Genomic DNA, 26,605 nt, shown 5'->3' on the forward strand with positions numbered 1-26,605 from the left:
TGACCAGGTCCAAATTCTGTAAATCAGGAAGACAGGACTCAATTAGTAAAAATCTCCATGAAATATATTTCTGCTCCCAGAATTGACCCCCTACTAATTGGTGGTTGGAATTTGGCCCTTGCCCTTGTACCTATATCTCTACTTTTTAGGCTTTAATGGGTTGTGTATGATTTGTAATCCCTTCACAGCTGTGACTCTTTCTTTGTGTTCTTTGTTTGAAACCACTATAAAATAAATTCCAAAGCCCATAGAGGTTAGATCAGCTATGGCTAACCACTAGTCTGGCTGTTCTCAGTTTCTGTTTCCTTTCTTCAATCCGACACCACTAAACACCACTCAGGACCCCCCAAAATATAGAGAGCTGGCTCTCTCTAGCTGGGTGTCAGAATGAGGATATGCTTCCTGTTCTGTCCCCAGTCGTTTGACAATCCAAATTGGACTTGGGAGAGAGATGATGAGGAAAGGCAATGATACTACTCTCTAAAAATGGTCATGGTCTTCCTCCCTCTTCCCTGAGATTCTGAATAAGCTGGGAATCATGCATGTTCTAGCCTTCACAAGAAGTGGGTCAAAGATCTGCCTGTGCCTGTGTGCCCTTATATCTGGGGCTAGTAAGCAAATAGTTAGGACAAGATGCTAATGTTGTTTTCTCATTTCAATTGTGTCTGACTCTTCCTGACCCGAATTTGGATTTTCTCGGCAGAAATACTGGAAGCAGTTTGCCATTTCCTTTTCCAGCTCATTTTACATCTGAGGAAACGGAGGTAAGTGGGGTGAAGTGACTTGACCAGGTTCACATATCTAGGAAGTATTTAAGGCTGTATTTGAATTTTGATTCTTCCTCACTCCAGACTTGGCACTCAATCTACTGCTCCATGTAACTGCCCCTGGTGTTATAAGATAGAAAGTACACTGGATTAGGAGGCTGGGTTCAAAGCCCAGCTCCATTCCCTTTTGTAACTTTTGGCAAATCTCTTCTCTAGACTGGAGATCGTGTTTTCATTCTTATAATAAAGGACCTAGACCAAAGAACTATCTTCTAGCTCTTAATCCTATCGATCCAATAACCCAATTTCTTGGATTCCCCCAATGGCCAATTTTCATCTTGAAAAATCTAGCTCTAGGGCAGCTAGGTGGCACAGTAGATAAAACACTAGATCTAGAGAGGAGAGGTCATGGATTCAAATCTGAACTCAGATACTTCCTAGCTATGTGATCCTGGACAAGTCACTTAACCCCAATTGTCTAACCCTTACTACTCTTCTACCTTGGAACCAATACACAGTATTAATTCTCTCTTCTTTTTAAACCTTTATCTTCCATCTTAGAATTAGTACTGTGTATTGGTTCCAAGGCAAAAGAGCAATAAGGACTAGGCAATGGGGGTTAAGTGTCTTGCCCAGGGTCACACAGCTAGGAAATATCTGATGCGAGATTTGAACCTAGGACCTCACATCTGTAGACCTGACTCCCTATTTACTGAGCCACCAAGCTGCCCCCACAGTATTAATTCTGAAACAGAAGATGAGGGTGGTTTTTTTTTTGGAGGGGTTGAAGAATTAACACTGTCAGAAAATAAAGATTTAACATTTTTTAAAGAAAAGAAAACCTCTGCCCTTGATTATATAAAGGAATAAGTGGTTACTTCAAATCAAATCCATCAAGGCTACCACTGCCAAGCACTAGACTTGGAATCTAATTTGATTTCAAAACCAGTCTTAGACACGTATTAGCTGTGTGACCTTGACAAGTCACTTAACTGCTCTGTGGCTACAGAATCCAGCTTTTGGTCATACGAATACTACTCCCTTTTGTGTTATTCACATCTAATCAAACTGCACTTCTGTCTCACTTTTCCATCCTGTCCTTTCTCAACTAGGTCTTGGCATACTCTCAGAAAATATGATGTAACAGGGAAAGAATACCAGGATTTCATGCCAGATGTGAGTGAGCATCCTGGCTCTGCTATTTACTAGCTGTGCGATCTTGGGTGAGTCATTTAATCATTTTAGGCCTCAGGTTTTTCATCTTCAAAATGGAGGGAATTGTACTAGATTATCTCTAAAGTCTCTTTCCACTCACAATTCTGAAACCCTTTGCTTGTGTCACACACCCCTGCCTGCAATGTACCCCATTTTCAATTTGTTGAAGACCTTTTCTTCTCTTACGGATGCCACCTATTTCATGTAATTTTTCCTGAACCTCTTCTTCTACCTTCCAAGTAAAAATGAATTCTTCCTCCTCTCATTTTTCATAGCCTGGAATGCTTTCCTTCCCCATCTTTAACTCTTTATCATTATTTTTTTCTTAAGTCTTTACCTTCCACTTTAGAATCAATACTATGTATTGGTTCTAAGGCAGAAGAGTGGTAAGGGCTAGGCAATGGGGGGGGGGTGTTAAGTGACTTGCTCAGGGTCACATAGCTAGGAAGTGTCTGAGGCCAGATTTGAACCTAGGACCTCTCATCTCTAGGCCTGGATCTCAATCCATTGAGCCACCCAGATGCACCTTCCCTCTTTTAACTCTTTAATTGAATTTCCAGCCATAGAATCCAACCCCATTGCCAACTCTTTCATGAAGCCTTCCCTTATCACCTTGGTTCTTATGAGGTTCCCCCCTCAGATTTGACAAAGCATTTTGTTTTGCACTAGTTTACAATGGAAAGAACACTGGTTTGGGAGCCAAGAAGATCTGGGTTCAAATTATGCCTCTGACAGTACTTGTATGAGCTTGAGAAAGTCCCTTAATCTCTATTGGCCTCAGTCTCTTCATCTGTAAAATGAAGGCATTGCTCTAGATAGTCTCTGATGTCTCTTCCACCTCCAAATCTATGACCTAGGATCCTAGGTAGTATAGTTACTAATAGAGATACAGCAAATAGGGAGCTGAAGTCAAGAAGACTTGAATTCAAATCCTACCTCAGATACTTATTAGCTGGGTGACTCTGGACAAATCATTTACACTCTTATTCCCTTCTTTCCCCTTAAATCCTTTCCTTCCTATTTAATCATTGGATAAAATGTATTTCTGTACCCAACTGTATACATATATGAATTTTTCCTTCTTTTAACTATTTTTCAGATGAAAGTGAGGTTCAAGCATCTGCCACCCTCCCCTTCCCCACTGCCTTCTTATTGCTTAAACTCTTTTTTTGCTCATGCTATTTTTGTGAGATAATTTTCCCCATTCTTCCTCCTTCTTTCCACCTTTCCCAGGGAATTTCTCTTCCCCCACACATTCTGTTCTTCCTTTCAAATAATCCAAATACAACAGAATCACACCCAGGCCCTCTGTCAAATTAGACTCTCTGGCCCCTGGTGATAATAAAGTTATTTTTAATTTTTTAAGAACATTACCTACTGTTTTAAAATCAATACTAAGTGTCAGTTCCAAGGCAGAAGAGTGGTAAGGGCTAGGCAACGAGGGTTAACTGACTTTTCCAAGATCATACAATTAGGAAATGTCTAAAGGCAGATTTGGACCCAGGACCTCCCATCTCTGGGCCTGGAGCTCTATCCACCAATATGTGATGATAAAATTTTGAGGAACTCCATGTATCATCTCCCCATATAAGAATGTAAAGCTTAATCTAGTTTAATTCCTTTATGGTTTTTCACTCATGTTTATAGGCTGCTTCTCTTGACTCTTGTGCTTGTATGTCAGATTTTCTACTCAGCTCTATCTTTTCATCAGGAATCCTTAGAAATCTTCCATTTCATTGAAAATCTATTTTTTTTCTTATGGAGAGTTACTGAGTAGGTTTTTCTTGGTGGTAACCCTGGATCCTTTACTTTCTGAAATATCATTCCTCCTTTTTTTTTCCCACTAGACTATAAACACTGAGGGTAGAGACCATTTCTTGTCTAAATTTTGTCCATCCTCCCAGGTATTGGTTTCTGCACATGGTAGGTGTTTAGTAAAAGTCTGCTGTTGTTATCTTGCTCTTATTTGTTTTATAGTTTGGTTCTTTTAGTGGACTGGGGGAAAGTTCTTGCTATTAGATAAAAACCTCCATGAAAACAAAATTTGGGTCTCATCTATCTTCCTCCCCCCCCAATCTTTACCTTCTGTCTTAGAATCAATAGAATATCAGAACAAATACAGTATTAGTTCCAAGGCAGGGGAGCATTTAGGACTAGGTAATAAGAACTAAGTAACTTGCCCATGATGACATAGCTAGGAAGTGTCTGAGGTCAGATTTGAACCAGAACTTCCCTTCTCTAGGTCAGAATTTGAACCCAGGACCTTTGACTCTAGAGCTAGTACACTGGGCTACCTAGCTACCCCAGTCTCATCTATATTTGAATGACTGTCTAGCACGGTGCTTTCATGACTTAATAAATTTGTGTTGGAGCCATTCAAACTGATGCTCTTGGCAGATGATGTATTGGTTGCTGGGGTTCCCTCTTGGAAAAGAGCAAGCTGGACAAAAAGCATTTTGAGGATTCATTTATTATTAGACAAAGTCAGAGAGGGGTTCCAAGAGGCAGTAGAGGGGAGGGCTCAGCCCAGGGAAGAGATACAGGGTGAGAATCGGGACTAGGAAGGAGGATGTTTGGGCAGCCAGCCAGTCAGTCTAGGCAGCTGTAGCAAAGCCCACCCTATTGTTGCCCATGTCATAGACAGAATAGTATGACCTGAGGAAGACATCTCCAAGGATCCAGAGGGGCTGGCCATTCTGGGAGGCCAGGTAGGTGGGCTCGATCCCTACGGTGCAGTAGCCATTATTCTGTGCAAATCAGAGGGTTGGGGGGAGAGAGCAGTGAGTCAGCCATGCTGAACCTTCAGAGGGGTAACAGCGAGAGGTTGACTGGGATGGCCCAAAGTTGTCCTCTTCAGAACTCTGACCCTTCCCTTGATGTGAAAGCCTTCTCTTCCTCAACCCATCATTGCTCCACACCTCTCCACCCCCAGGAGCCCGGAAGCCTGCTTCACTGTCTCACAGGGTGATTTCTCCTTTTCTTATTCCTGCTGCTATCTTGGGGCTAGTTTGTTTTTTTTTCCAGGAAAGGGGGTTTGAAGCATGGGAGATAGAGAAGAAAAATCATAAGAAGTAGAAAAGTTATGATATAAGAGTTTCATATGTTTAGAGCTGAGAGGAACTACAGGGACAGTTTTTCTATCACCACTACTATTTTATAGATGAAGAAACTGAGGCCCAGGGAAATAAACTGACTTGCTCAAGGTTATGGAGGGAGGAAGTGTCAAAGTCAAAATCTGAACTCGGGTCCCCTGACTCTAGGGCTAGTATTTTCTACTGCGCCATGCTGACTTCTTAAAAATGATAAGCCCTTCTCACTCCCTTTCTCCACTCCTTGGACTCTCCTTCCCCAAATTAGTTGAGATCGTGGGGAGACTACTTACATTGAGGATGTAGGCAGATGGTGACAGAGGGAACTGCACTCCATTGATGAGGAAGGAGATGGTGGGGAGGTTCTGAATGCTATTGCAGTCTACCACGTACTAGAGAGAGAAACAGGAGAGAGAAAAACGAATGTCATTCCATCTTCTCAGTCCCCACTGAGAAAACACCTCAGAGAGAGACCTCGCTTGGGCTCAGACCCCACCAAGTCCAGAGTACCAGTCCCACATCCATCCAGATCCTGGCCTTTTCCAGCCCTTTTCCCACCTTCAGAGTAGATGGATCATTGTTTGATGATCAGCTGTGAAAGACTTGGCTACTCTCAGCTTTACACTGATCTAGGACATTTCTGAAGGGCTGAGGACAAAGGATGCTGTCCACCTCCAGAGAAAGAACTGTTGGAGGCAAAATGCAGTTCAAAGCATGCAATTTTTCACTTTATTTATAGTTTTATTTTGGAATTTGGGTTTTATATGAATAGTCTCTTTAAAAGTGAAGGCCAATATGGAAGTACGTTTTATATGATACTCTGTGTATAAATCAGATCAAATTACTTGCCGTCTCCAGGAAGAAAAGGAGGGAGAATATTTGGATCTTATAATTTAGAAAAACACATGTTGAGAATTGTTATTGCACATGATTAATTAAATAGATGAGTTTTTAAAAAGAGTGTATAGTTCAATATTAAATGCCATGAAATTATAATGACCAAGCCTGATCCCAAAGAAGAAATCCAAGAAGGTGCCTCAATCTGATTCTAAAAATTAGAGGTGAAGGGGCAGCTGGGTGGCTTAGTGGATTGAGAGCCAGGCCTAGAGATGGGAGGTCCTGGGTTCAAATCTGCCCTCAGACATTTCCTAGCTGTATGACCCTGGGCAAGTCACTTGACCCTCATTGCCTAGCCCTTACCACTCTTCTGCCTTAGAACCAATACAGAATATTGATTCTAAGACAGAAGGTAAGGGTTTACATTTTTTTAAAAATTAGAGGTGAGGTGCTATAGATGGAATGTTACATATGATGTCAGACTTTTCTATAACTTGGTTAGCACAACAACTTTTTTCCCTTCTTTTCTATCCTTTGAATAATTTCTCTCTGGGAAGGGATATATTGGGAAATGTAAGTGATATAAAAACAATAAATGCAGTAAAAATCTATTTTTTTAAAATAAGAGTACATAGAGAGGTAATCAAATACCCAGGCCCAGGAGACTAAGTGGAAATTCACAAACTTCTCTTCTGTCTGAGACTCTAAGGCTACAAAATTAACCCTTATTACTAAGCTCTGGGTGTTCTCTTTTAAATTGCCCAGATTCCTGGGAGGGGTAACCTAATTATTAGCAATAGTAATAGTAATACTTCCCATTCCTCTCTCTCTTCTCTCTGTCTCTGACTCTCTGTCTCTGTCTCTGTCTCTCTCAGTCTCCTCTCTGTCTCTGTCTCTGTCTCTGTCTCTTCCCCTGCCCCCCACCACCACCCACCACCCACCATATACACATACACATTCACATATACACACCTATATCTCTATCTATTTGTTTTTCAGGATCATCAAATTTAAGGCCAAGGGGGATCTTAGAGGTCATCTAGTGACATTTTCTTATGTTACAGATGAGGAAACTGAGACTTGGAGAGATAAAGCAGTTTGCTAGCACATATTAGAACTGATCCTCTGATTTCAGAAAGAGCTGGAAAGACCCATAAGCAGAACCAGGAGAACACTGCACACAGTAATGGCAATATTGTGGGATGATCAACTGTGATAGACTTGGCTATTCTCAGCAATTCAATGATCCAGGACAATTCTGAAGGACTTATGACAAAGGATGCTATCCACCTCCAGAGAAAGAACTGATGGAGTCAGAATGCAAGCATATGATTGATCACTTGTTTATTTGGGTATCTGTTTGGGGGTTTGGGTTTTATAAGATTATTCACTTACAAAAAATGAATAATATGGAAACATGTTTATGTATAACCCAGAATGAATTGCTTACCAGCTCCGTGAGGAAGGAGGGAAGGGAAGGAAGGAGACAATTTGGATCAGATAACTTCAGAAAAATTATGTAGAAATGTGTTATTACATGTATTTAAATTACATGTAATTTAAAAAATAAATGAAATTTCTTTTTTCTAAAAAAGAAAAAAAACCTGATCGTAGAACCCAGACGTCCTGTAACCAGCTCCCTGGGGCCTTCATCTCCCAGCTATAATGAGTGACAGGACTGAAAGGAGAAGCTACTCCAACCTGAGACAAGTAGCCAGCAAGATATACAGGTCTTTCCTTTGCCCCCATCACAGGAGACCTTATGTTATGCTTATCTATATGCATGGCATACTGACCACCAGTAGAGACTGAAACCTCATGGAGGACAAGGAACATGCTTTTTTAAATCTTTGTTTCCTTCACACCTAGCACCGTACTTGCTTACAGGAGGCACTTTATAAATATGAACTGAAATTAAACATACCTGTCCATATTGATCCTGCTGGCCTCCTGTTGCCTGAAGGAAAGCACTCATGTACTGCTGGGGCACAGTGAGGAGGGAGGTGCCGGTGTCCACAATGGCCTGGCAACCCTGGGAGCACCAGCCAGTAGCTTGACCTCCAATGGAGAACCTAGAAGAAGCCAAGGAAGGGGAGCTTCAGCCCCAGGAGGCTAGGAACAGGTCATCCAAGGGCAAGTGACTCCTCTACCAAGTCCCTTCCCAGTGTCCACCAAAAGACCATTGATGAGGGCAGCTGAGTGGCTCAGTGGATTCATAGTCAAACCTGGAGATGGGAGTCCTGAGTCTAAATTTGCCCTTAGGCACTTCCTAGCTGTGTGACCCTGGGCAAGTCACTTAATCCCCATTGCCTAACCCTTACTGCTCTTCTGCCTTGGAACCAATCGATACACAGTACTGATTCTAAGACAGAAGATGAGGGTTATAAAAAAACCCAAGATCATGAATGTATCGCTGTATAGGACTTTAGATGCCATTAAGCTGAATCTTCTCATCTTATACGAGCAAAAGATTGGCCCAGGCTCACACTGCCTCACCATGTCCCACCAGAAGATCATAAATTTAGAACTACAGATAAGGAAACTGAGACACAGAAAGGTTAAGAGAATCAAACAGCAGGTATATATCTAAATCAAGATTGGAACTCAGGTCTTCCTAATTATAGGTCCAGTGTTCTAGCTACCACACCTCTAAAGATTAACCTCTTAAAAATCAACTCTAATTGGGAAGTCCCAGGACTACAGTTCTATGCAGCTTCCCAGACTATAACCTGTCTACTCTGATGAAAGGCCATTATTATAACTTAAAAACCAGAAATAACCTCGAATCCCAGAGTACCCTTCGCCTAGCTATGGAGAGCTCAGGAGCCTCCAGAGATCACCTTGGTCCCTCCCTGTTTCCTAGCAGACAGCTTCTTTCCAAGTCAGTCCAGACAGACATCTCCTTTAAAAGATTTCCACAGAACAAGGGGAGGGAACGATCTCCATCATCTGCCTCAGTCATGCCATCCTGGGCACAGGAAATGTTCTGCCTGCTGTCTGTCCTTAATCCTTTCTGCTATAAAAGCTCATCTGCACCAAGACCTTTTCTGTAGCCTTTTAGAGGGCAGAGATAATTTTCTTCCCATTCCTGGGTTTGAGTCCCAACTCTGACACTACTGGGTAACTCTTGGGCAACTTACTTCATTAATCTATAAAAGGGATATAACGCTTACACTGCTCTCGGTACCATCTTTAAGAGCTTTATCAATTTGGATTGTTGTTATTGCTGCCCCCATTCTCACACACGATGGCTCCTCGATAAGCACTGGATAGAGGGGCAAGTGGGTGGTACAGTGGCTAGAGAGCCAGGCTTGGAATTGGGAGGTCCTGGATTCAAATGTAATCTCAGATACTTTCTTGTCAAGTGACCCTGGGCAAGTCACATAATCCCAGCCGCCTAGTCCTTACTGCTCTTCTGCTTTAGAGCAAATACATGGTATCATAAGATGGTGCACTCGCCTGGCCAGGCTGTACCCTCACTTGCCACTTCCCAGATGTGTGAAATATTAAGTAGAGACTATGAGCCTCAATCCTTAGGGAGCCCCCACTATCCTTAGGGAGCTCTGTCTCCTCTTATCCTCCACATCCTCTTATCTTCACCAGCTCCCCCCACCACCATTCACACCCACCCCCTCCACAACTCACTCCTGGATGCCAATCTGCCAGTAGAGCTCCTGGGTGACAGGTGCCCAGTAGATCTGACCACTGTACAGGCTGTTGTCGACACCTCCGAAGATAACCTCGCCCCCGCTCTGAGAGCTCTGCTGGCTGCTGCAAGAGAGAAAGAAATTACGGAGAGATGGCAGAGGGGCAGAAGTGGGGGGAAAATGCCTGAACCTCTGTCTCCTCAGAAGACTGGCAACACCTATCAGTCATTCAGGCAGCTTTCATTTGGTGGGGGAGGGGGCATCTAGATGGTACAGTGGAGAAAGTGCCAGGCTTAGATTCAGGAAGACCTGAGTTCAAATTTGGTCTCAAACACTAGCTGTGTGACCCTGAGCAAGTCTTTTCATATCCCATTTGTCTCCATTTCCTCATCTATAAAATGAGCTGGAGAAGGAAAAGAAAAACTGCTCCATATTTTTGCCAAGAAAACCCCAAATGGGTCACAAAGAGTGAGACATGACAGAACATATGCCAAGCAATGTACTAAGAGCTAGACATACACAGAAAATGAAGAACATGGTCCCTGCCCTCAAGGAGGTCACAGTCTAGTGAAGAAGAAAGAGGTAATATATAACCCAGTGGAATGGCTTGTCATCTCCTGGAGGGGAATGGGAAGAGGGGAGGGAGAGAACATGAATCATGTAACCATGGAAAAATATTTAAAAATATTTAAAAATAAATAATTTAAAAAAGAAGACAACATATAAGTAAATGATCATATGAAGATATATCCAGAGCTGACAGGAAGTAATCCCTACTAATCTGGAAATAATTGAGAGATAACAGATGATTCAAAATAGTGGTTAAGTGTCATGTTTTAGAATATACACCTGGCAGGGTAGCAAGGTTGCTCAGTGGCTAGAACTCCAGGCCTGGAGATGGAATGTCCTGGGTTCAAATTTGACCCCAGACACTGTGATGGTGGGCAAGTCACTCAACCCCAAATGAATGCCCTATGGATGAGCTTTCTCTCTATGCAAGCCTTATCACCATCTCTCTATCTATGCTAATGGATTTGCTCAGACATGGAAATGACTATGAAAATCAAAACCAGAATTATTATAGGGCAACAGGGAAGACCAAATCCTGAGATAAGCAGCAGAGGGCTGCTTCTATGAATCTTTCCCTAAACCAGAAGTAATCTCCTTTCCTCCAATTTTGCTAAAGTCCTTTGCTCCCATCACACCTTCCCTTGTATTACATGTCTCTGTGGACGTAGGAAGCCAAGACCCAATTTTTCATCCTGCCAGCTGGTTTGTCCTTTTTCCTTTTAGTCCCAGCTCCTCTTTTCCTGCCCTCTGGAAGGGTTTCTTGAAGCAGCCCTAGAGTAATTTGCATAGTCTATTCCAGCAGTCCTGGAGGAAGATGCTACTGAGTAAGACAAATACAGAATGGGAGAGATTGCTTTGGGTAATCCCAAGACTCAGTGAGAAATGCTAACATAAGCAGGAGATGTGCCAGCAGATACGGAAGGGAGGAGGCAAAAGGGACTGATTTACCAGGAGCCAAAAAATGCAGACTTGGTCCAGTAAGGTGTATAGGGAGTATACTCACAGTGTTCTGAGTCTGCAATAGAGTACTGGCAAAGGTTTAACCACCAGCTCTTAGGGGGAAATGTATACACATGCATACTTTTCATTTTAATCTTTAAAATTAACATTTCCTCCATCACTCTCCTAAATCTAGACAATCAATAAAACAAAATCAAGCCCTGTTTTGTAGCTTGTTAATTTGGGAGGTGCAAATACTCACACTGAAAGTTTAATAATCAGCTCTCCGGACAGGAAAATTCCCTTTTTTTCTCAAGTGAGAGGGCAGAGGCTATGGGATCCTGGGTTTGTACAAAAACAAAAAAAGGCATCTAGATGGCTCAATAGATAGGCCCTAGAGTTGGAAGGTCCTGAATTCAAATCTGCTGGCAGATACTTCCTAGTTGGGTGATCCTGAACAAGTCACTTAACCCCTCCAGTTGCTTAGCCCTTATACTCTTCTGCCTTGAAACCCATACTTAGTATTTAAGAATTCTAAGACAGAAGGTAAGGGCTATTAATAATGATAACTATAATAAATAACACTAAATGTGATAGTAAAATAAATATAATTAGTAATATAAATATAACAATAAAATTAAATAAATAAATGACGATAATACCAGAAACTGTCAACCCTAATCACCAGCTTCAAAGCTGATCTTTTGTAAAGAAGGAAATGATCGCCATCTGCTGGAGGAGAGCTAAACTTCAAGAAGCGTTGAAGTAGACCTGAGAGGCACCATGGACCAGAGGAATAGATCTATTGCTGGTCTACTGTGGAGCAGTAAACACAAGAGAAATTGTGAGGTCCTAGGAGAGTGATGGAGAGAAGCAACATGGTAGAGAGGAGAGAGCGATGGCCCTGGAGTCAGGGAGACTTGGGTTCAAATCCTATGGCTAATTCTTGCTAGCTAGGTAAACCAGAGCAAATCACCCCCATTTTGGAGACTTCAATTTCCTCATCTGTAAAATTAAGGGGTAGGAGTGGAGAATGGGCTCTGAGATCCTTTTGGCTTGGAATCTGTGTCTTTATAGTGTGAAATTGTGATTTTTTGAGGACCACAATAGTGATGGAGTATCTAAAGACTTGCTCTAAAAAGAACTATGTAATAAAAGGAAAGTAGGTGGCACAGTGGATAAAATGCCATGCCTGGAGTCAGGAAGATGTGAATTCAAATCTGTCCTCTGACACTTACTAGCTGTGTGACTTTGTGCAAGTCATTTAACCCTGTTTGCTTCGATTTCTTCATTTGTAAAATGGGCTGGAGACAGAAATGGTAAACTACTCCAATACTTTTGCTGAGAAAACCACAAATGGGAAGGGCAGCTAGGTGGCTCAATGGGTAGAATACAAGGCCTGGAGATGGGAGGTCCCAAGTTCAAATCCAGCCTCAGACACATCCTAGCTATGTGACCCTAAGCAAGCGGCTTAACCCCAATCACTCAGCCCTATTCTAAGACAGAAGGTAAGGATTTAAAAAAAATGGGGTCACAAAGAATCGGAAATGACTAAGCCACAATACTAAATATTAGTCCCAAGGCAGAAGAGTGGTAAGGGCTAGACAATGGGGGTTAAGTAATTTGCCCAGGGTCACACAGCTAGGAAGTGTCTGAGGTCAGATTTGAACCCAGGACCTTTCATCTCTAGGCCTGGCTCTCAATCCACCAAGCAGCTGCCCCTAGAATAGGGCTTTCTAACTGCTCTGTGCATCGCACAGAATGGTCAATTTCAGTCGGAATTGTCTCATTCCCAGAGGAAAGTTTCTGTAAGTCCCAAGACAGCTGGCCTGAATGTCATCCTATTTCTGTCCACATCTGATAATTCTCTGTGTCTTCTGAATAGCAATAAATATCTCTCTGGTAGAGTTAGCATAACTCTAGCCAGTCTAGGATGAATACATTATGGAATTTACAGAATATTTCCATGTGTTTATATTCTTCAGCAGCAAATGTTTGATGAACACAAGAATGAAATAGTTTAGTAAATAGTTTATTAAACTTGCCATGAAAGAGAATGTGATGTTTAAGAATAACTCTACTAATTTTGAACAAAGGACACCATTCAGTGTTTGGGGAAAGGGAAGCATGATGGGAATTCCACATTAAAATATATTAAGCACAATGAGTATTAATTATGTTGTTTATAACATTTTAGACAAATACGGATTACTTAATATATTTTCATTATTTAATTGCCTGACATATTATTATGTGATATTCTTGTATTACTATGTATAATATGTTCAGTGTTTAAATAGATTATTTGGATATGTTTTATTTCCATAATATTGCAAAGAAAGAAGAAAAATAAAGTAATAACTCATTGTTGCTTCAGTTGTTATGTCTAACTCTTCATGACCCTGTGGACCCTACTGTCCCTGGGATTTTCTTGGTAAGGATATTCAGGCAATCAGAGGTTAAGTGACTTACTCAAGGTGAAACAGTTCAGAAGTATTTGAGGCCAGATTTGAGCTCAGGTCTTCCTGATACCAGGCCCAGTCTTCTAACCACTAATCCACAGCTACCTCTTAATAACTCATCATATTCACATGTCATTTTATAAAATTATTGCACAATAGTATAATTTTAATATATTAATGATTATAGCAATGAATATGATCATTATATTGTGCTATGTTGTATTACATATGTAACACAACATATGTTACATTTTATTACTTTATATATATATAACATGTATATTATAGCTTCTTTTTTCAGAATATTCAGTATTCTATGTGTTGATCTCTAAAATGGAAGAGAAATCATTCTAAGTCATTCATGCTCGTATATTAACCATCATGGTCTTTTAAAACAATTATTAGTATCTGCTTATAATGCCTATTAGTAAAATAATTTACAATTCAGTAAAAAAAAAAGTAGGGGTAGAAATGATAATAAGGCTAAACGGTAGTTCTCATGGTGATGGAAGTACATAATGGCTGGACCAACTTCTAGATAATGGTAGAAAAAACAACAGGAGAGGAGGCAGGGTCAACTCTTAGGCTATCAACAAGCATAGTTAGTGGAATTGAAGTCAAGAGGCACATGCTCTGACATTTATTATTTCCATAACCAGTTTACTTCTCTGAACCTCTTTCCTTATCTATAAAAATGAGCACAATAATACTTTCAGTACCTACTTCATGGGATTTCTTTAAGGTTTAAGATTTTGAGGTCCTTTAAGGTTTATAAAAAAGGATGAGAGTGTGTTGCTCAATGGATTGAAAGCCAATCCTAGAGACAGAAGATCCTGGCTTTAAATCTGACCTCAGATACTTCCTAACTGAGCAAGTCACTTAACCTCCAATGCTTAGCCTAGCCCTTACCACTCTTCTGCCTTGGAACCAATACACAGTATTGATTCTCAGACAAAGTAAGGATTTAAAAGAAAAGATGAGATGTCTTTGGAAGCTTTAAAGAAATGCGAATGGGGAAAAGTACAGAGGAGTGGGAGGAAGAAATTTGGAAAAGAGATCTAGATCATGCAGAAAAAGGAAAAGCAGGACCATGTGTCCTCTGGGCTCCTTACTTGCTGAGGTAGAAGCTGAAGATGGGGTTGGTAAGGACATTCTGTTGCAGCATGCCCTGGAGGGCTGTGGTGGCCCCTCCAACAGCCAGGGCAGGGTAAGCCATGCCCATGATGCCATCAAACTGAGCATAGATGAAATTGGTGCCTGGCTCATTCTCACTCAGGCCAAACTCCTGGTTGGGGACCTGAATTCCCTGGACCTGGAGGAAAGCACAGGGGAGAAGAGAGATGGTAAGAGAAAGCACAATCATTCAAGGTCTTTAGAGAGTTGTGATGGGCATCTTTGAGGGGGCCAGATCCCAAGGTCCCTAAAGTCCCTGCCACACTCACTTGGCATCTGCCCCTTCCCACTCCTCGTCATTACCCTCTGCCCAGAATGCACTCTCTGATCCTCCTTAGCTTCTGTTTCCTCATTTATAAAGTGAGAGAGTTGGGTGGCATGATTCCTACATTCCTTCCAACTCTAAATCTTATGATCTTCCAAATCCTGTTTATCCATCAAGGTCCCGTCCTTCTATGGCTGATTCTTCTAGCACTGGGATTCTGTGATTTATTCTGTACCCATACCATAGCCAAAGAATCTCAAAATTAGAAGATATCTTTAAAGCTCTAGTCTAATCCATACCCTAAAAGAAACCATCCCCAACGACAGAAATCCTTGAAAAATAATCATCCAGACTATTCAGAAGACATTCTGTGATGAGGAACTCACTACCTTCTGAGGAAAGCCATTCTACTCTTGATCAACTCTGTCATCAACTTTTCCCCTGACATCAAGCCTAAGTCTCTATACTTTCCATTCACTATTTGTTCTGCCATCTGGGGCCCATCAGATCCAATATAATCCCTCTTCCGTATGACCAGTATCTTCAGACACTAGAAGTTTCCACTCCCTTCTAGACTTTTCTTCTTTCTTTCTTTCAGCCTCCTACAAAATTGTCCTAGGTCATAGAGTATGTCTGTGCCCTTTCAAAAAGGCATGAAAAAGAAGAAGGGGAAGAAAAAGATATATGGTTACTCACTGTCATGGTGTCATAGCCAAAAAAGCCAGTGAGGCTACCACTGCCATACTGCAGGGAGAAGGTCTGTCCATTGGTGGAGTAGGTAGAAGACTGGCTGGGGTTGAATCGGGCATGGCCACCTACCAAAGGAACCCAGAGGACTCATATTAAAATTCTGTTAGAACTGGAAAAACACTTATATGGTACATTAAGATTTGCAAAGAACTTTATATGTGTTGACTTATTTGATCATGACAATACTCTAGAATGTCATGATACATACCAAATTGTCACATCATAGGGGTGATATCTTGACTTGCTTGTGAACTGGATACATACCAAATTGTCAGCCTCATTCTCTCAGAGTCATCAAAGCCCAGTGGCAAGACAAAAGTCAGTAAGGCTGGTGATGGTCCAGGATGAAATGGATAACACTGGAGTCTTTGATGTCTGATCAAACTCTAAGTGCTCTACAGTGTATGCTTTTGGCCTTTGAAACAAATTGTTCATATCCACCCATTCCCCTAGAGGACGTCTTCACATGTTTGGTGTAGATATTATTATCTCCATTTTATAGATAAGAAACTGAGGCAAACAAAGGTTAAGTGACTTGACCAGGGTCACACAGTTTCTAAGTATCTGCGATATTGATTTAACCTCAGATTTTCCTGACTCCAAGTCCTTTAGAGATTCTAAGGGCTTCAGAGATCATCTAATCCAATTTCTTCATCTTACAGATATGGAAACTCTTGCCCCTAGAGGTTAAGTGACTTGACAAGGGTCACCCAGCTAATAGCCTCCTTCCTCAGCTTTCTTGGCTTCTGCCCTCATCCTCTAGACATCATCCCTTCCCATCCTAAATGACAGACTCAGGGTTATGAATGGGAGCTAAAATACCTGCTTCCCAGCAGACAAATCAGGTGTAGTAAGGAGGAAGAATGTTTCAAACCCTCTTTATTAAGCACCATTGTGTGTTTCTTAATATCTTCAGTACATTCTTCTATGTTAACTTATGCTAATCAGCTATCCCAAAACCAATAAAATATACTGTTGAACATCTGTATGGGGTCTTATCACAAACTGGGTGTGGTAAGATCTCCAACTTTAATTTTCTGCAATTAAAGTTTGGATCTTCCACTCAGAATTATGGCCCAGAAATTTCTTTATTTCTAACACTTCTACACCCAAGAAAATACATAATTCCCTTATAGCACCCATCTTATGAATTTATCATACATTATTCTGTATTCTAATTTTCTAGGTTGGTATCTTTCTCCACCACTAGACTGGAAACTCCATGAGGGCAGGGACCAAGTCTTAGCTAAACTTTCCTTCCGGTACCTAGTATAATGAATGTCATGTGCTTACAGATTCCTTCTTGTAATAGGCAGACTCCAGACTGATATCTTTCCAAGCCTGGCACAATATTCATCCACAGAGACCTTAGTCCTCTCAGAGGCCTTAGGCAATGGGATGATTTAGGGCTGGTCCAGACTCACTTTCTTCAGGGAATATCAGCTTCCTCTGCTTATTCCAACTATTACTTCTCAGCTCCAACTATGTCTGATCATGCCCTCTTTAATAGCCAAGCTGGATAACTTTTCTCTGGATTCCCAATATTTCCAGGAAACTAGAAAGTGACCCAAAACCCAGGGTTTTGCCAGGACTAGAGCAGACATTTATAGGGCCTTTAATACCTCAATGAGACTGTGGAACAAGGACCAGATCTCACCTGTCTCCTGTATCTTCTCCTCCCCACTTCCCCACCCACAAGCATACAATGGATGTTTCATAAAAATATGTGTTCAGTAGCATGAGATAAAATTGATTGATTCTTCTTGGCTCAGCTCCAGGTAAGCAATTTGACTTTAAGATAGTCAATTGGCCTCTCTGAGCCTCAAATTCCTCTGGTTGTCTTCTCCTGCTTCCCACATAGAGGCCATGCCTTCTTTACCTCAGGACCCTGCCTCTCCCTTCCCACTTCCCCACCCCACTTGGGTTACTCACTGCAGGCCTGGCTCTGGCAGTAGATGGAGGGCACCCACAGGTTGGAGGAGCCAGTGTCAAAGAGGACCAGGAAGTTCTGGGGTGGAGTCCCGATGCTAATCTCCCCATAGTAAGAAGACTGGAGAAGAAAGTAGGGTCCCATTACTCCTGTTCAGCCCAGTAAATGCTCCCACCCACAACAGGCTGGTTGTGAAGTTGTGTTGTCCACCCTTAACTTAGTACACCCCCAGAAATATGATCTTTGGCACTGGATCTTTTCCATTTCCTAGCTTATCTCATTTCTTTAAACAAAGCCAAGAACTAGAAGACCCTGGTAGAACCATGTTACTCATCCTTCATTTCTTTTTTTTCTCTATCTTCCATTTTAGAATTAATACTGTGTATAGCTTCCAAGGCAGAAGAGAAGAAGAAAAAAAGCTAGGCAATGGGAATTAAGTAACTTGCCCAGGGTCACACAGCTGGGAAGTGGCTGAAATCAAATTTGAACCCAGCACCTCCAAAGTTTAGCCCTGGCTTTCAGTCCATTGAGTCAACTAGCTAATCTCTTGTCCTCCATTTCAAAGAAGACCAATGACATCATAGGGGTGATATCTTGACTTGCTTGTGAACTGGATACATACCAAATTGTCAGCCTCATTCTCTCAGAGTCATCAAAGCCCAGTGGCAAGACAAAAGTCAGTAAGGCTGGTGATGGTCCAGGACGAAATGGATAACACTGGAGTCTTTGATGTCTGATCAAACTCTAAGTGCTCTACAGTGTATGCTTTTGGCCTTTGAAACAAATTGTTCATATCCACCCATTCCCCTAGAGGACGTCTTCACATGTTTGGTGTAGACATCCCCCAATTCACTGACAGGTTTGAGGCCTGTTGGTTACCCTCAACCTGTCTGCCTAGACAGTTTTACCAGGATGTGGCCACTACACATGTTACAGCATCTTGGTGCCACAGGGCAGAGCTGGGTTACAGGTGGACACCAAAAGAGGATGAGCAGCCCTGAAAGAGCTTGGAANTCTCTGTTTCTCTTTCTTTTTCTTTTTTCCTGCTTTCTCTTTCTCTGCTTCTCTTTCTCTTTCTCTCTTTCATTCTTTCTCCTCCTTTCTGTCTTTCTGTGTTCCTTCTTTCTCTGTTTCTCTTTCTCCTTCATTCTTCCCTTTTTTCTCTGTTCTCTCTGTCTTTCTTTCCTTTTTTCTCCTCTTTTCTCTCTGTCTTTCTCTCTGTTTCTCTTCTCTCTCTCTGTCCCTCTCACCCCCTTAGATCTAAGAGCTAGACAGTAGGAGTTAAATGACTTGCCCAGAGTCTTGCACACTGCTAGAAAGTATATGAGGTCACATTTGAACTCAGAACCTCCCATCTCTAAGCTTGACTCTCAATCCACTGAGTCACCTACTTGCCCCTAAGCAATAGTTTTTCACCTTTACCATGACAACCTATGAGAAGTTTGGTGAAGAGGAGATTACTAGTACCTGAAAAGTAGAGGGGGTGGAGGTAGGAGGGAAGGTAGAATGGCCCTCAGGAAAGTTTCACAAAGAAGGAGAACCTGAACTGAACTTTGAAGAGAGACATATCAATGAGCAAAGATGAAGGGTAGGTAGGGAATGGGCAGAAGAAGTAGGTGCTTTCCAGTTATGATAGACTGTGTGAGCAAGGGCAGTAAAGACTGAGAGGCCAAGATAAGAATCTCCACCATTCTTAAAGAGCCTTAAGTAGAAATGACTGGAGCAAGTATTGTGAGCTGAGTCACTCTTGGAAAGTTATGTGGGGTAGGCAGTCTTTTGAAGGATGATCTAATCCTTCAGTAGGAAGGGGTAGTAGCAATCAGAAGAGGGTTATGCCAGGTTTGTGCAACAACCCAGTGAGAACTTAAAGTTAGGGAGAGAGAAGGATCAAGTATTAGGAGTCAGTTGGGCAGTTAAGTAGCCCAGTGGATATAGCACCAATTCTAGAGTCAGGAAGACCTGTATTCAAATCCAGCCTCCAATAGTTAATAGCTGTGTGACCTAGGGCAAGTCACTTCACCCTGTTTGACTCAAGTTTCTTCACGTATCAAATGAGCTGGAGAAGGAAATGGCAAACCATCCCAGAATCTTTGCCCCCAAAAACCCAAAATGAGGTCATGAAAAGTTGGACATGACTGAACCACAAGAACAATAACTGAGCAAGCACTGAGAGCCAGTACAGCTTGATTGCAAAGGTTGGATCATCATGGAAGCCAAGTGGCAAGATAAGATAATGGAGGGAGGAGATCACTGGGGAAGGATTGTTGTTAGAAGGAAGACTTTCCTTGGTTGAACTACAGTATGGTTGGAAAGACTTAAGAGAAAGACATTTCCCCTAAACATTTCCCCTATTACCCATATGCCACCATTCCTAAAACAGTTCCATTGAAGATTAATTCTTTAGGATTAATCATTCCCTAGGTTCCTCTTTTAATATGTAGATAGGCTCTTATCAGTTACCCAACAACTTAAGTGATTAAGTTTATCAGTTTCCTTTTCCCTGAGCTAGGAAGGTTCTGGAGCAGAATAACAGGCCTTAAGGTTGACTGTCTTCACAAAAAACGTTTGGAAAGTAGGTAGAAATAAGTAGCACCCTTTTCATTTTATAGATGAGGAAACTGAAGGACTAAAAGAAGAAAGGACTCACTCACCTGGTGTCAGAAGATTCTGATATCATTGTTTTTGAACTGAAAGATACCTGAGGCATCATCTAATCCAACTCCCTCATTTTTGTTGTTGTTCAGTCATATCCTACTCTTTGTGACCCCATTTGGGGTTTTCTTGGCAAAGATAATGGAGTGGTTTAACATTTCCTTCTCTAGCTCATTTAACAGATGAGGAAACTGAGGTAAATAGGGTTAAATGACTTGGACAGAGCACATAATTAGTGAGTGTCTGAGGCTGGATTTGAATTTATGAAGTTGAGGCTTCCTGACTCTATCCCCTGAGCCACCTGGCTGCCACAATACTTCTTCTAGTAAAGGCTTAATCCATGCTTCTTGAATTTAACTGAATAAATCAACAATTATTTGTTAAGATCTTATTAGGGGTCAGGTCCTAGGGATACAAAGACAGACATGAAACAGTCTCTGACCTCAAGGAGCTTACTTCTTAAATAGGGAGACGATACGTATGCATACAAGTATATATAAAATAAATTTGAGGCAGTTATTTGACGGGGAGGCACTAGCAGCTGGGGAGATTAGGAAAGGCCTCATGGTAAAGGTGGTTTCTGAGCTGATCTTGGAAGGAAACTTTTGAAGTGAATCAAATTTTGCAGGAACAAAATTGGCCTTTGAGTCAGGAGTTGTTCAGTTATGTACAGCTCTTCATGACTTCTTTTGGGATCTTCTTAGCAAAGATCCTAGAATGGTTTACCATTTCCTTTTCCAATTCATTTTGCATGTAAGGAAACTGAGGCAAACAGGTTGAAGTGACTTGCACAGGGTCAGTCAGACAGCTAGCAAATATCCTAAGACTGAATTGAAATTCAGGTTCTTTCTGACTCCAGGCCCACTGCACCATCTAGTTGTCCCCTTTTGTATCAAACTTAGTGTTACAATTAACTCCAAAAGTAGGATGATTGGTTGAATCTTTCAGGTCCTTTCCAATGAAAGAGGGGAGAAAATTACAATTTCATGATTTGGACCTATGAATGAGAGGGAGAGGAGAGCTTGATAATATCTACTTGTAGATAAGTGGCTTATTGGCCCATAAGTATCTACTAAATAGAGAAGGGAGCTAAGACTTGGTTAGAAGACTGGGACTTGGATCAGGAAGACTTGAGTTCAAATCCAGTCTTAGACACTTCCTGGCTATGTGACTTTGGGTAAGTCACTTAATCTCTGTCTGACAAAAGAATTCCCTGGAGAAGGAAATAGCAAATCACTTGGCAAATTCTAGCCAAGAAAACTTTATGGATAGCTATGGTCCATGGGATCATGAAAAGATAGACATGATAGAGCAACTAAACAACAACAAGGAGAGAAGACTTTGCCCAAGGTCCCTACAGAGAAAGGAGTACTCACATCCATGTAAGCCATGGGTTCAAAGGCCACACTGAAATCCCTGAAGTGATATTTCTTTGCAGGATCATAGTTGTGGGTCTTCAGGAACTCCTCCAGAATGCCCATCTCCTTCATGGTGTCCCGGATGGACTTACCCTTCTTCAAGGGAATTCTGTAGAAGAAGGCAGTGAATGAAGGGCAGGCCGCCATCTTTCCCTCTCCCTCAATGCCTGAAATTTTCTTCTCCATATTTACCCATTCACATGGGTAAAAATCATTTATAAAGCATTTAATGTGTGCTAAGTCTAGGCAGCTAGGTGACACAATGGATAAAGCCCTGGGCCTGCAGTCAGGAAAGCTCATCTACTGCATTATTACTAAATGTGTGACCCTGGACAAGTCATTTTATCCTGCTTGCCTTGGTTTCTCCATCTGTCAAATGAGCTGGAGAAGGAAATGACAAACCACTCCAGTATCTTTGCCAAGAAACACAAATCAGAAGTGAGTAAAACAACTGAACAACAATAAAATTATGCCAGGCGCTGAGGTTAGATATATAGGCAAAAAGAAGGATAATCTCTACCCTAAAGGAGCTTTCATTCTAAGGAGGGAAGACAACAAAAAAGGGAAACTTAAAAGGGGAGGAGAAGAAGGCACCCTGGCAGTGGTATGGTGATCAAGTCTAGAGAATCAAAGGTAGCTGGCCCGAGTTCATTGTTCAGTCATTTTTAGTCATGTCCAACTCTTTGGGACCCCATTTAAAGTGTTCTTGGCAAAGATCTTGGAGTGATTGGCCATCTTCTCCAGCTCATTTTACAAATGAGGAAACTGAAGCAGAGTTAAGTGACTTGCTGAGGGTCGCCTGGCTAGTAAGTGCCTGAGGCCAGATTTGAACTCAGGAAGATGAGTCTTCCTGACTCCAGGCTTGGCACTCTATCCATTGTACCACCTAGCTGCCCCGGGCTGGTCTAGGACCCCTCCCCAAAACAAAGGTTCAGAAAGCGCTTACTAATAGGTTAAGTCCTTCCTCTCTTGGGAAATTCTGCTCATGACTCATCTCTAATGACAGCCTTCTTCCAAATGCCGAAGTGGACAAGCTCTGTATGGTATTAAACCCTTTCTCCCTCTGAATTCCTTCTGGACCTTGTATCCTCTGTGTTTTCCTCCACTGATGAACCTTTTACTTCTATTGCCTGGATGCCTCCTGACAAGGATCTTGTGATAATCTCCTTTCCACTAAGGCATTAGGGACTTGTGTTAGCCTACTCAAGGGAATGTATATTTTAGAAAAGACTTTATGGGGGTATCCTGATTCTACCATTAACCAGCGGTATGATTTGGGTGTCACTTTCTTTTTTTGGCTGAATTAAGTCTTCTCAACTCCAGGCCTGGCACTCTATCCAGTGTGATACTTAGCTGCTCCTTAAGTCACTTTCTTTCTCTGCATTTCTGTTTTCTCTTTTGTAACTGAAATAGATTGGACCTGATATCTTCAAGGGTCCTCTCAGAAAGCAGTCCCTTAGTATCAGAGGGCTGAAAAATGAATTTTTTCAGAAGAAAGACCCTTACTTTTGCCAATGGGGTTGCTTCCTAAGACTTATGAAGCAGGGGTTACTTGAAAAGTAGTCATATACATGGTCAATAGCTTCCCTTCTCCACATCCCCATCAGATTGGGAATTTCCTGAGAGCATGTAATGTGTTTTTTTTCCAATCAGCCTGAGGGACTGTATCTTCCCCAATCTCAGATTGGGAGTTTCCTGAGGTCAAGGATGGTATCTCCCCCACTGGACTACATAGAGGCTGGCTGAGAAATGGTACGGTGTCAGGAAGATTCATATTCAAGAGTTCAAGGCTATCCTTAAACACTTATTAACCATGTGACCCTGACCAAGTCACTTCACCCTGTTTGCCTCAGTTTCCTCATTTATAAAATGAACTGTAAAAGGAAATGATAAACCATTTCAGGATCTTTGCCAAGAAAACTCAAAATTCAGTCACAAAGAGGCAGACATGACTGAAAAACAACTGAACATATGCTGAGTTGAACTCTCCCATCAGACTGGGAACTTCCTGAGAGCAAGGACTATATTTTTTCCCATCGGACTTAGAGTTTAACTTAGTACAGTGATGACAAACCTTTTAGAGATCACATACCATGCCCCTCCAGACTTCGTGTCATTCCCTGCCCCATCCCAGATTGCATGCCGTGCACTACTCCCCCACCAGAGACAGAGTGACACCTCTCCACCCCCCTTATCCCAGAAAGGAGAGGGAGAAAGGGAGGGAGTGGTCTGAGCACTCCACTCATAGAAGGGAGTAAGTGCAGAGGAGCATGGAGGCATGGTGGGGAGGGGTAAGGAAGTACCTCTTCCAGTGTCCCTCTGCCTTTCTAGTAATTAACTCTGACAGGTGATGGTGTATATGCCCACAGAGAGGTCTCTGCATGCCATCTTTGGCACATATGCCATAGGTTTGTCATCACTGACTTAGTATATGGACTGTGCCTCCCCCACCAGACTAATTCCATGAGCATAAGAATTGTCTGATACTATGAAGGTAAAAACCATGTCTTCTCTTCCCTCCAAGAATTGGTTCAGTGCCTGGGAAATTACACTAAATTTGGATTTAGGAGAGCTAGGTTCAGCTCTCAGCTCTAACATTTATTTACTAGCTAGAACTAAAAAGAGGTCATGGCCTTTCACATTCTTCATCTCTTTCCTCCTCTGTAAAAGAAGCATAATAATTCTTGTATTTTACAGGGTTGTGAGGAAAGGGTTTTAAACTTAGAGAATACTGTACTATAGAAATGTGAGGTGCTATTACCCTTGGTTTCCCCTGTAGCCCACAATAGCCCAGCCAATTACGATACACCATCTTCCTACCAAGAGAACATACAGCTGGGAACATAGAGGTTGCCCACCCCACCCCCTTTCCAAGTGACTGGTCTCTTGATCCAGGACTGCTTCTCTGTCCCAATTAAATTTCATGACCCACCTGAAAATCCCCTCTGAGAGGTGGAGGCAAACCAGGACCAACAGAAGCCACTTCATGGTGCTGGTTTATGATCTGTCACAGGACAGAAGCTACTCTGATTACCAGAGTCAAACTGAACTGAGGTAAAGAGCAGCCACTTTCCTCTTTTATATGCTAAGACTCTAACCCTCTCTCTGACCCCACCACCCCAATTGCTTGTATGTGTGCCCTCCAAATCTCTGTTTTGTACTTTCCATATCAACTATTTCTGTGTAATTTTCCCCTCTGCATGATTTCCAGAAAGGAATTTCCATTTTGTTGACTTTTTAATACAAGCAATGGGATCAAGGGACATGAATGATAACAGAGAACAAAGAAGTCAACCAATCGGGAAATAAGACAGAGCCAAGGCTGAACTTTTCCCTCTAGGGAACTCAAAAGACCAGACCATGGGCATCTTTGTGTGTTTGAAGAAGAAAAGCTTGGGGGGGAGGGGGGAATTGGAGCAAGAATATGGTACAGGAGACACATCAGGAATTCGCTATAGCTCCCTGCTCCTTTGGGAAATGTGGCATATGATAACTGATGGGATAAGGAATTCTTTAAATGTAATGTATTGATTTCATTAAATATTTCCCAGTTTACATAAAATTTTTAACATTCATTTAAAAAATTTTCTAGTTGTAAATTCTCTCCTTTATTTTCATCCCTCCCTCTTACATTGAGGTGAGCTATATATCAATCAAATATCAAATACATATAAGCCATACAAAACATGTTTCTATATTAGCTGTATTGCAAAAGAAAACATACACACACATACAGACGTACACAAAATTAAAATTAAGAAGGTTTAAAAAGTATGCTTCAGACTGTACTTAGAATTCATTAATTCTCTCTCTAGATGTGAGTGGCATTTAAAAAAAAAAAACTCTTCCACTTCCATTTTAGAATCAATACCAAGTATTATTAGTTCCAAGGCTGAAGAGTGGTAAGGGCTGGGCAATGAAAATTAAGTGATCAAGGTCATATAGCCAGAAAGTACCTGAATTCACATTTGAACCCAGGACCTCCTTCTCTAGACTTGACTCTCAATCTACTGATTCACCTAGCTGCTCCTCTCTTGCTTTGATTTCTTTGTCAGTTAGATATTATAGTGGATAGAGCACTGGACCTGGAGTCAAGAAGACCCGAGTTCAAATGTGACCTAAAATACTTATTAGCTGTGTGACCTGGGGCAAGTCACTCAACCTCTGTTTACTGCAGTTTCCTCAATTGAAAATGAGGATAATAATAACACCTACTTCCTAGATTTGTTGTAAAGATGGAATAAAATGTTTGTAAAGTGCATGGTATAGTAGGTGCTAATAAATGCTAGCTATTATTATAATCATATGACTAATAATGGTATCACCAAGTCAAAAGGTAGGCACAGTTTAATAACTTTTGGAGTCTACAGTCAAATCTTGGTACTTGATAGTTTCAGAAATTTGGGATTTTCTTAAATTTGGGATTCCATACATTTTGAAGAGAAAACTTCGTGGAGGTATTCGGTGTTTGCTTGGCACTCGACGGGCTTGCTAGAACTTGTTGGCATCTTGATCTAGGGAAGCATATGCCCGCTCTAGCCAAAACAAAGGATCACACATTAGTCTTGGTGTAGTTCTTTCACAGTACAGAACTTGGCTCCATCTTGTATTCACTTTTTGTGGCTTTTGTGACATTTTTGAAATATTTTTTGTCTCAGACTTGACTCTGAGTGAGTTCTGGAAGAATCATTTCAATATGTTTCACTGCCTTCATCTTATTGATAGAGCTTGTGGGGGACAGTCTCTTACAGGACCATGAACTCTCCCTGGAGGAATTTCTGGCCAGAAGCTGTAACTCAAAAGGACCTTGAAGGCTTTGAGACTGAGCCTGACACCTAGTAAGTTCTTAATAAATAGTTGTTGATTTATTCAATTAAATTCAAGAAGCACC

The 26,605-nt window shown here is 41.6% G+C and overlaps 1 protein-coding gene across 1 annotated transcript; it reads right to left on the reverse strand.

Moving 5' to 3' along the window:
* Positions 1 to 4,486: 4,486 nt before the first annotated feature.
* On the reverse strand, positions 4,487 to 24,702 carry PGC (progastricsin). The gene is made up of 9 exons (XM_044674154.1): positions 24,647 to 24,702; positions 21,673 to 21,823; positions 17,647 to 17,764; positions 15,661 to 15,779; positions 14,639 to 14,838; positions 9,554 to 9,676; positions 7,833 to 7,980; positions 5,365 to 5,463; positions 4,487 to 4,729 (listed from the first exon to the last, which is right to left on the reverse strand). The coding sequence occupies exons 1-9, from the start codon at positions 24,700 to 24,702 to the stop codon at positions 4,577 to 4,579; spliced, it is 1,167 nt and encodes a 388-aa protein (XP_044530089.1). The 3' UTR covers positions 4,487 to 4,576.
* Between the last annotated feature and the right edge of the window lie 1,903 nt (positions 24,703 to 26,605).

The sequence above is a fragment of the Gracilinanus agilis genome, chromosome 4 (assembly GCF_016433145.1).
Source record: "Gracilinanus agilis isolate LMUSP501 chromosome 4, AgileGrace, whole genome shotgun sequence".
NCBI classification, from domain to species: domain Eukaryota; kingdom Metazoa; phylum Chordata; class Mammalia; order Didelphimorphia; family Didelphidae; genus Gracilinanus; species Gracilinanus agilis.

What these genes read in the sequence shown, in the direction of transcription:
- PGC (XM_044674154.1), bottom strand. Translation starts at nt 24,702, where the DNA reads ATGAAGTGGCTTCTGTTGGTCCTGGTTTGCCTCCACCTCTCAGAGGGG. An exon ending in CTGCCAGAGCCAGGCCTGCA is followed by an intron (nt 15,780 to 17,646) that starts GTGAGTAACCCA and finishes TTCCTTTGGTAG; the next exon opens with GTGGCCATGCCCGATTCAAC. An exon ending in CATCTGCCTACATCCTCAAT is followed by an intron (nt 4,730 to 5,364) that starts GTAAGTAGTCTC and finishes TGATTTGCACAG; the next exon opens with AATAATGGCTACTGCACCGT.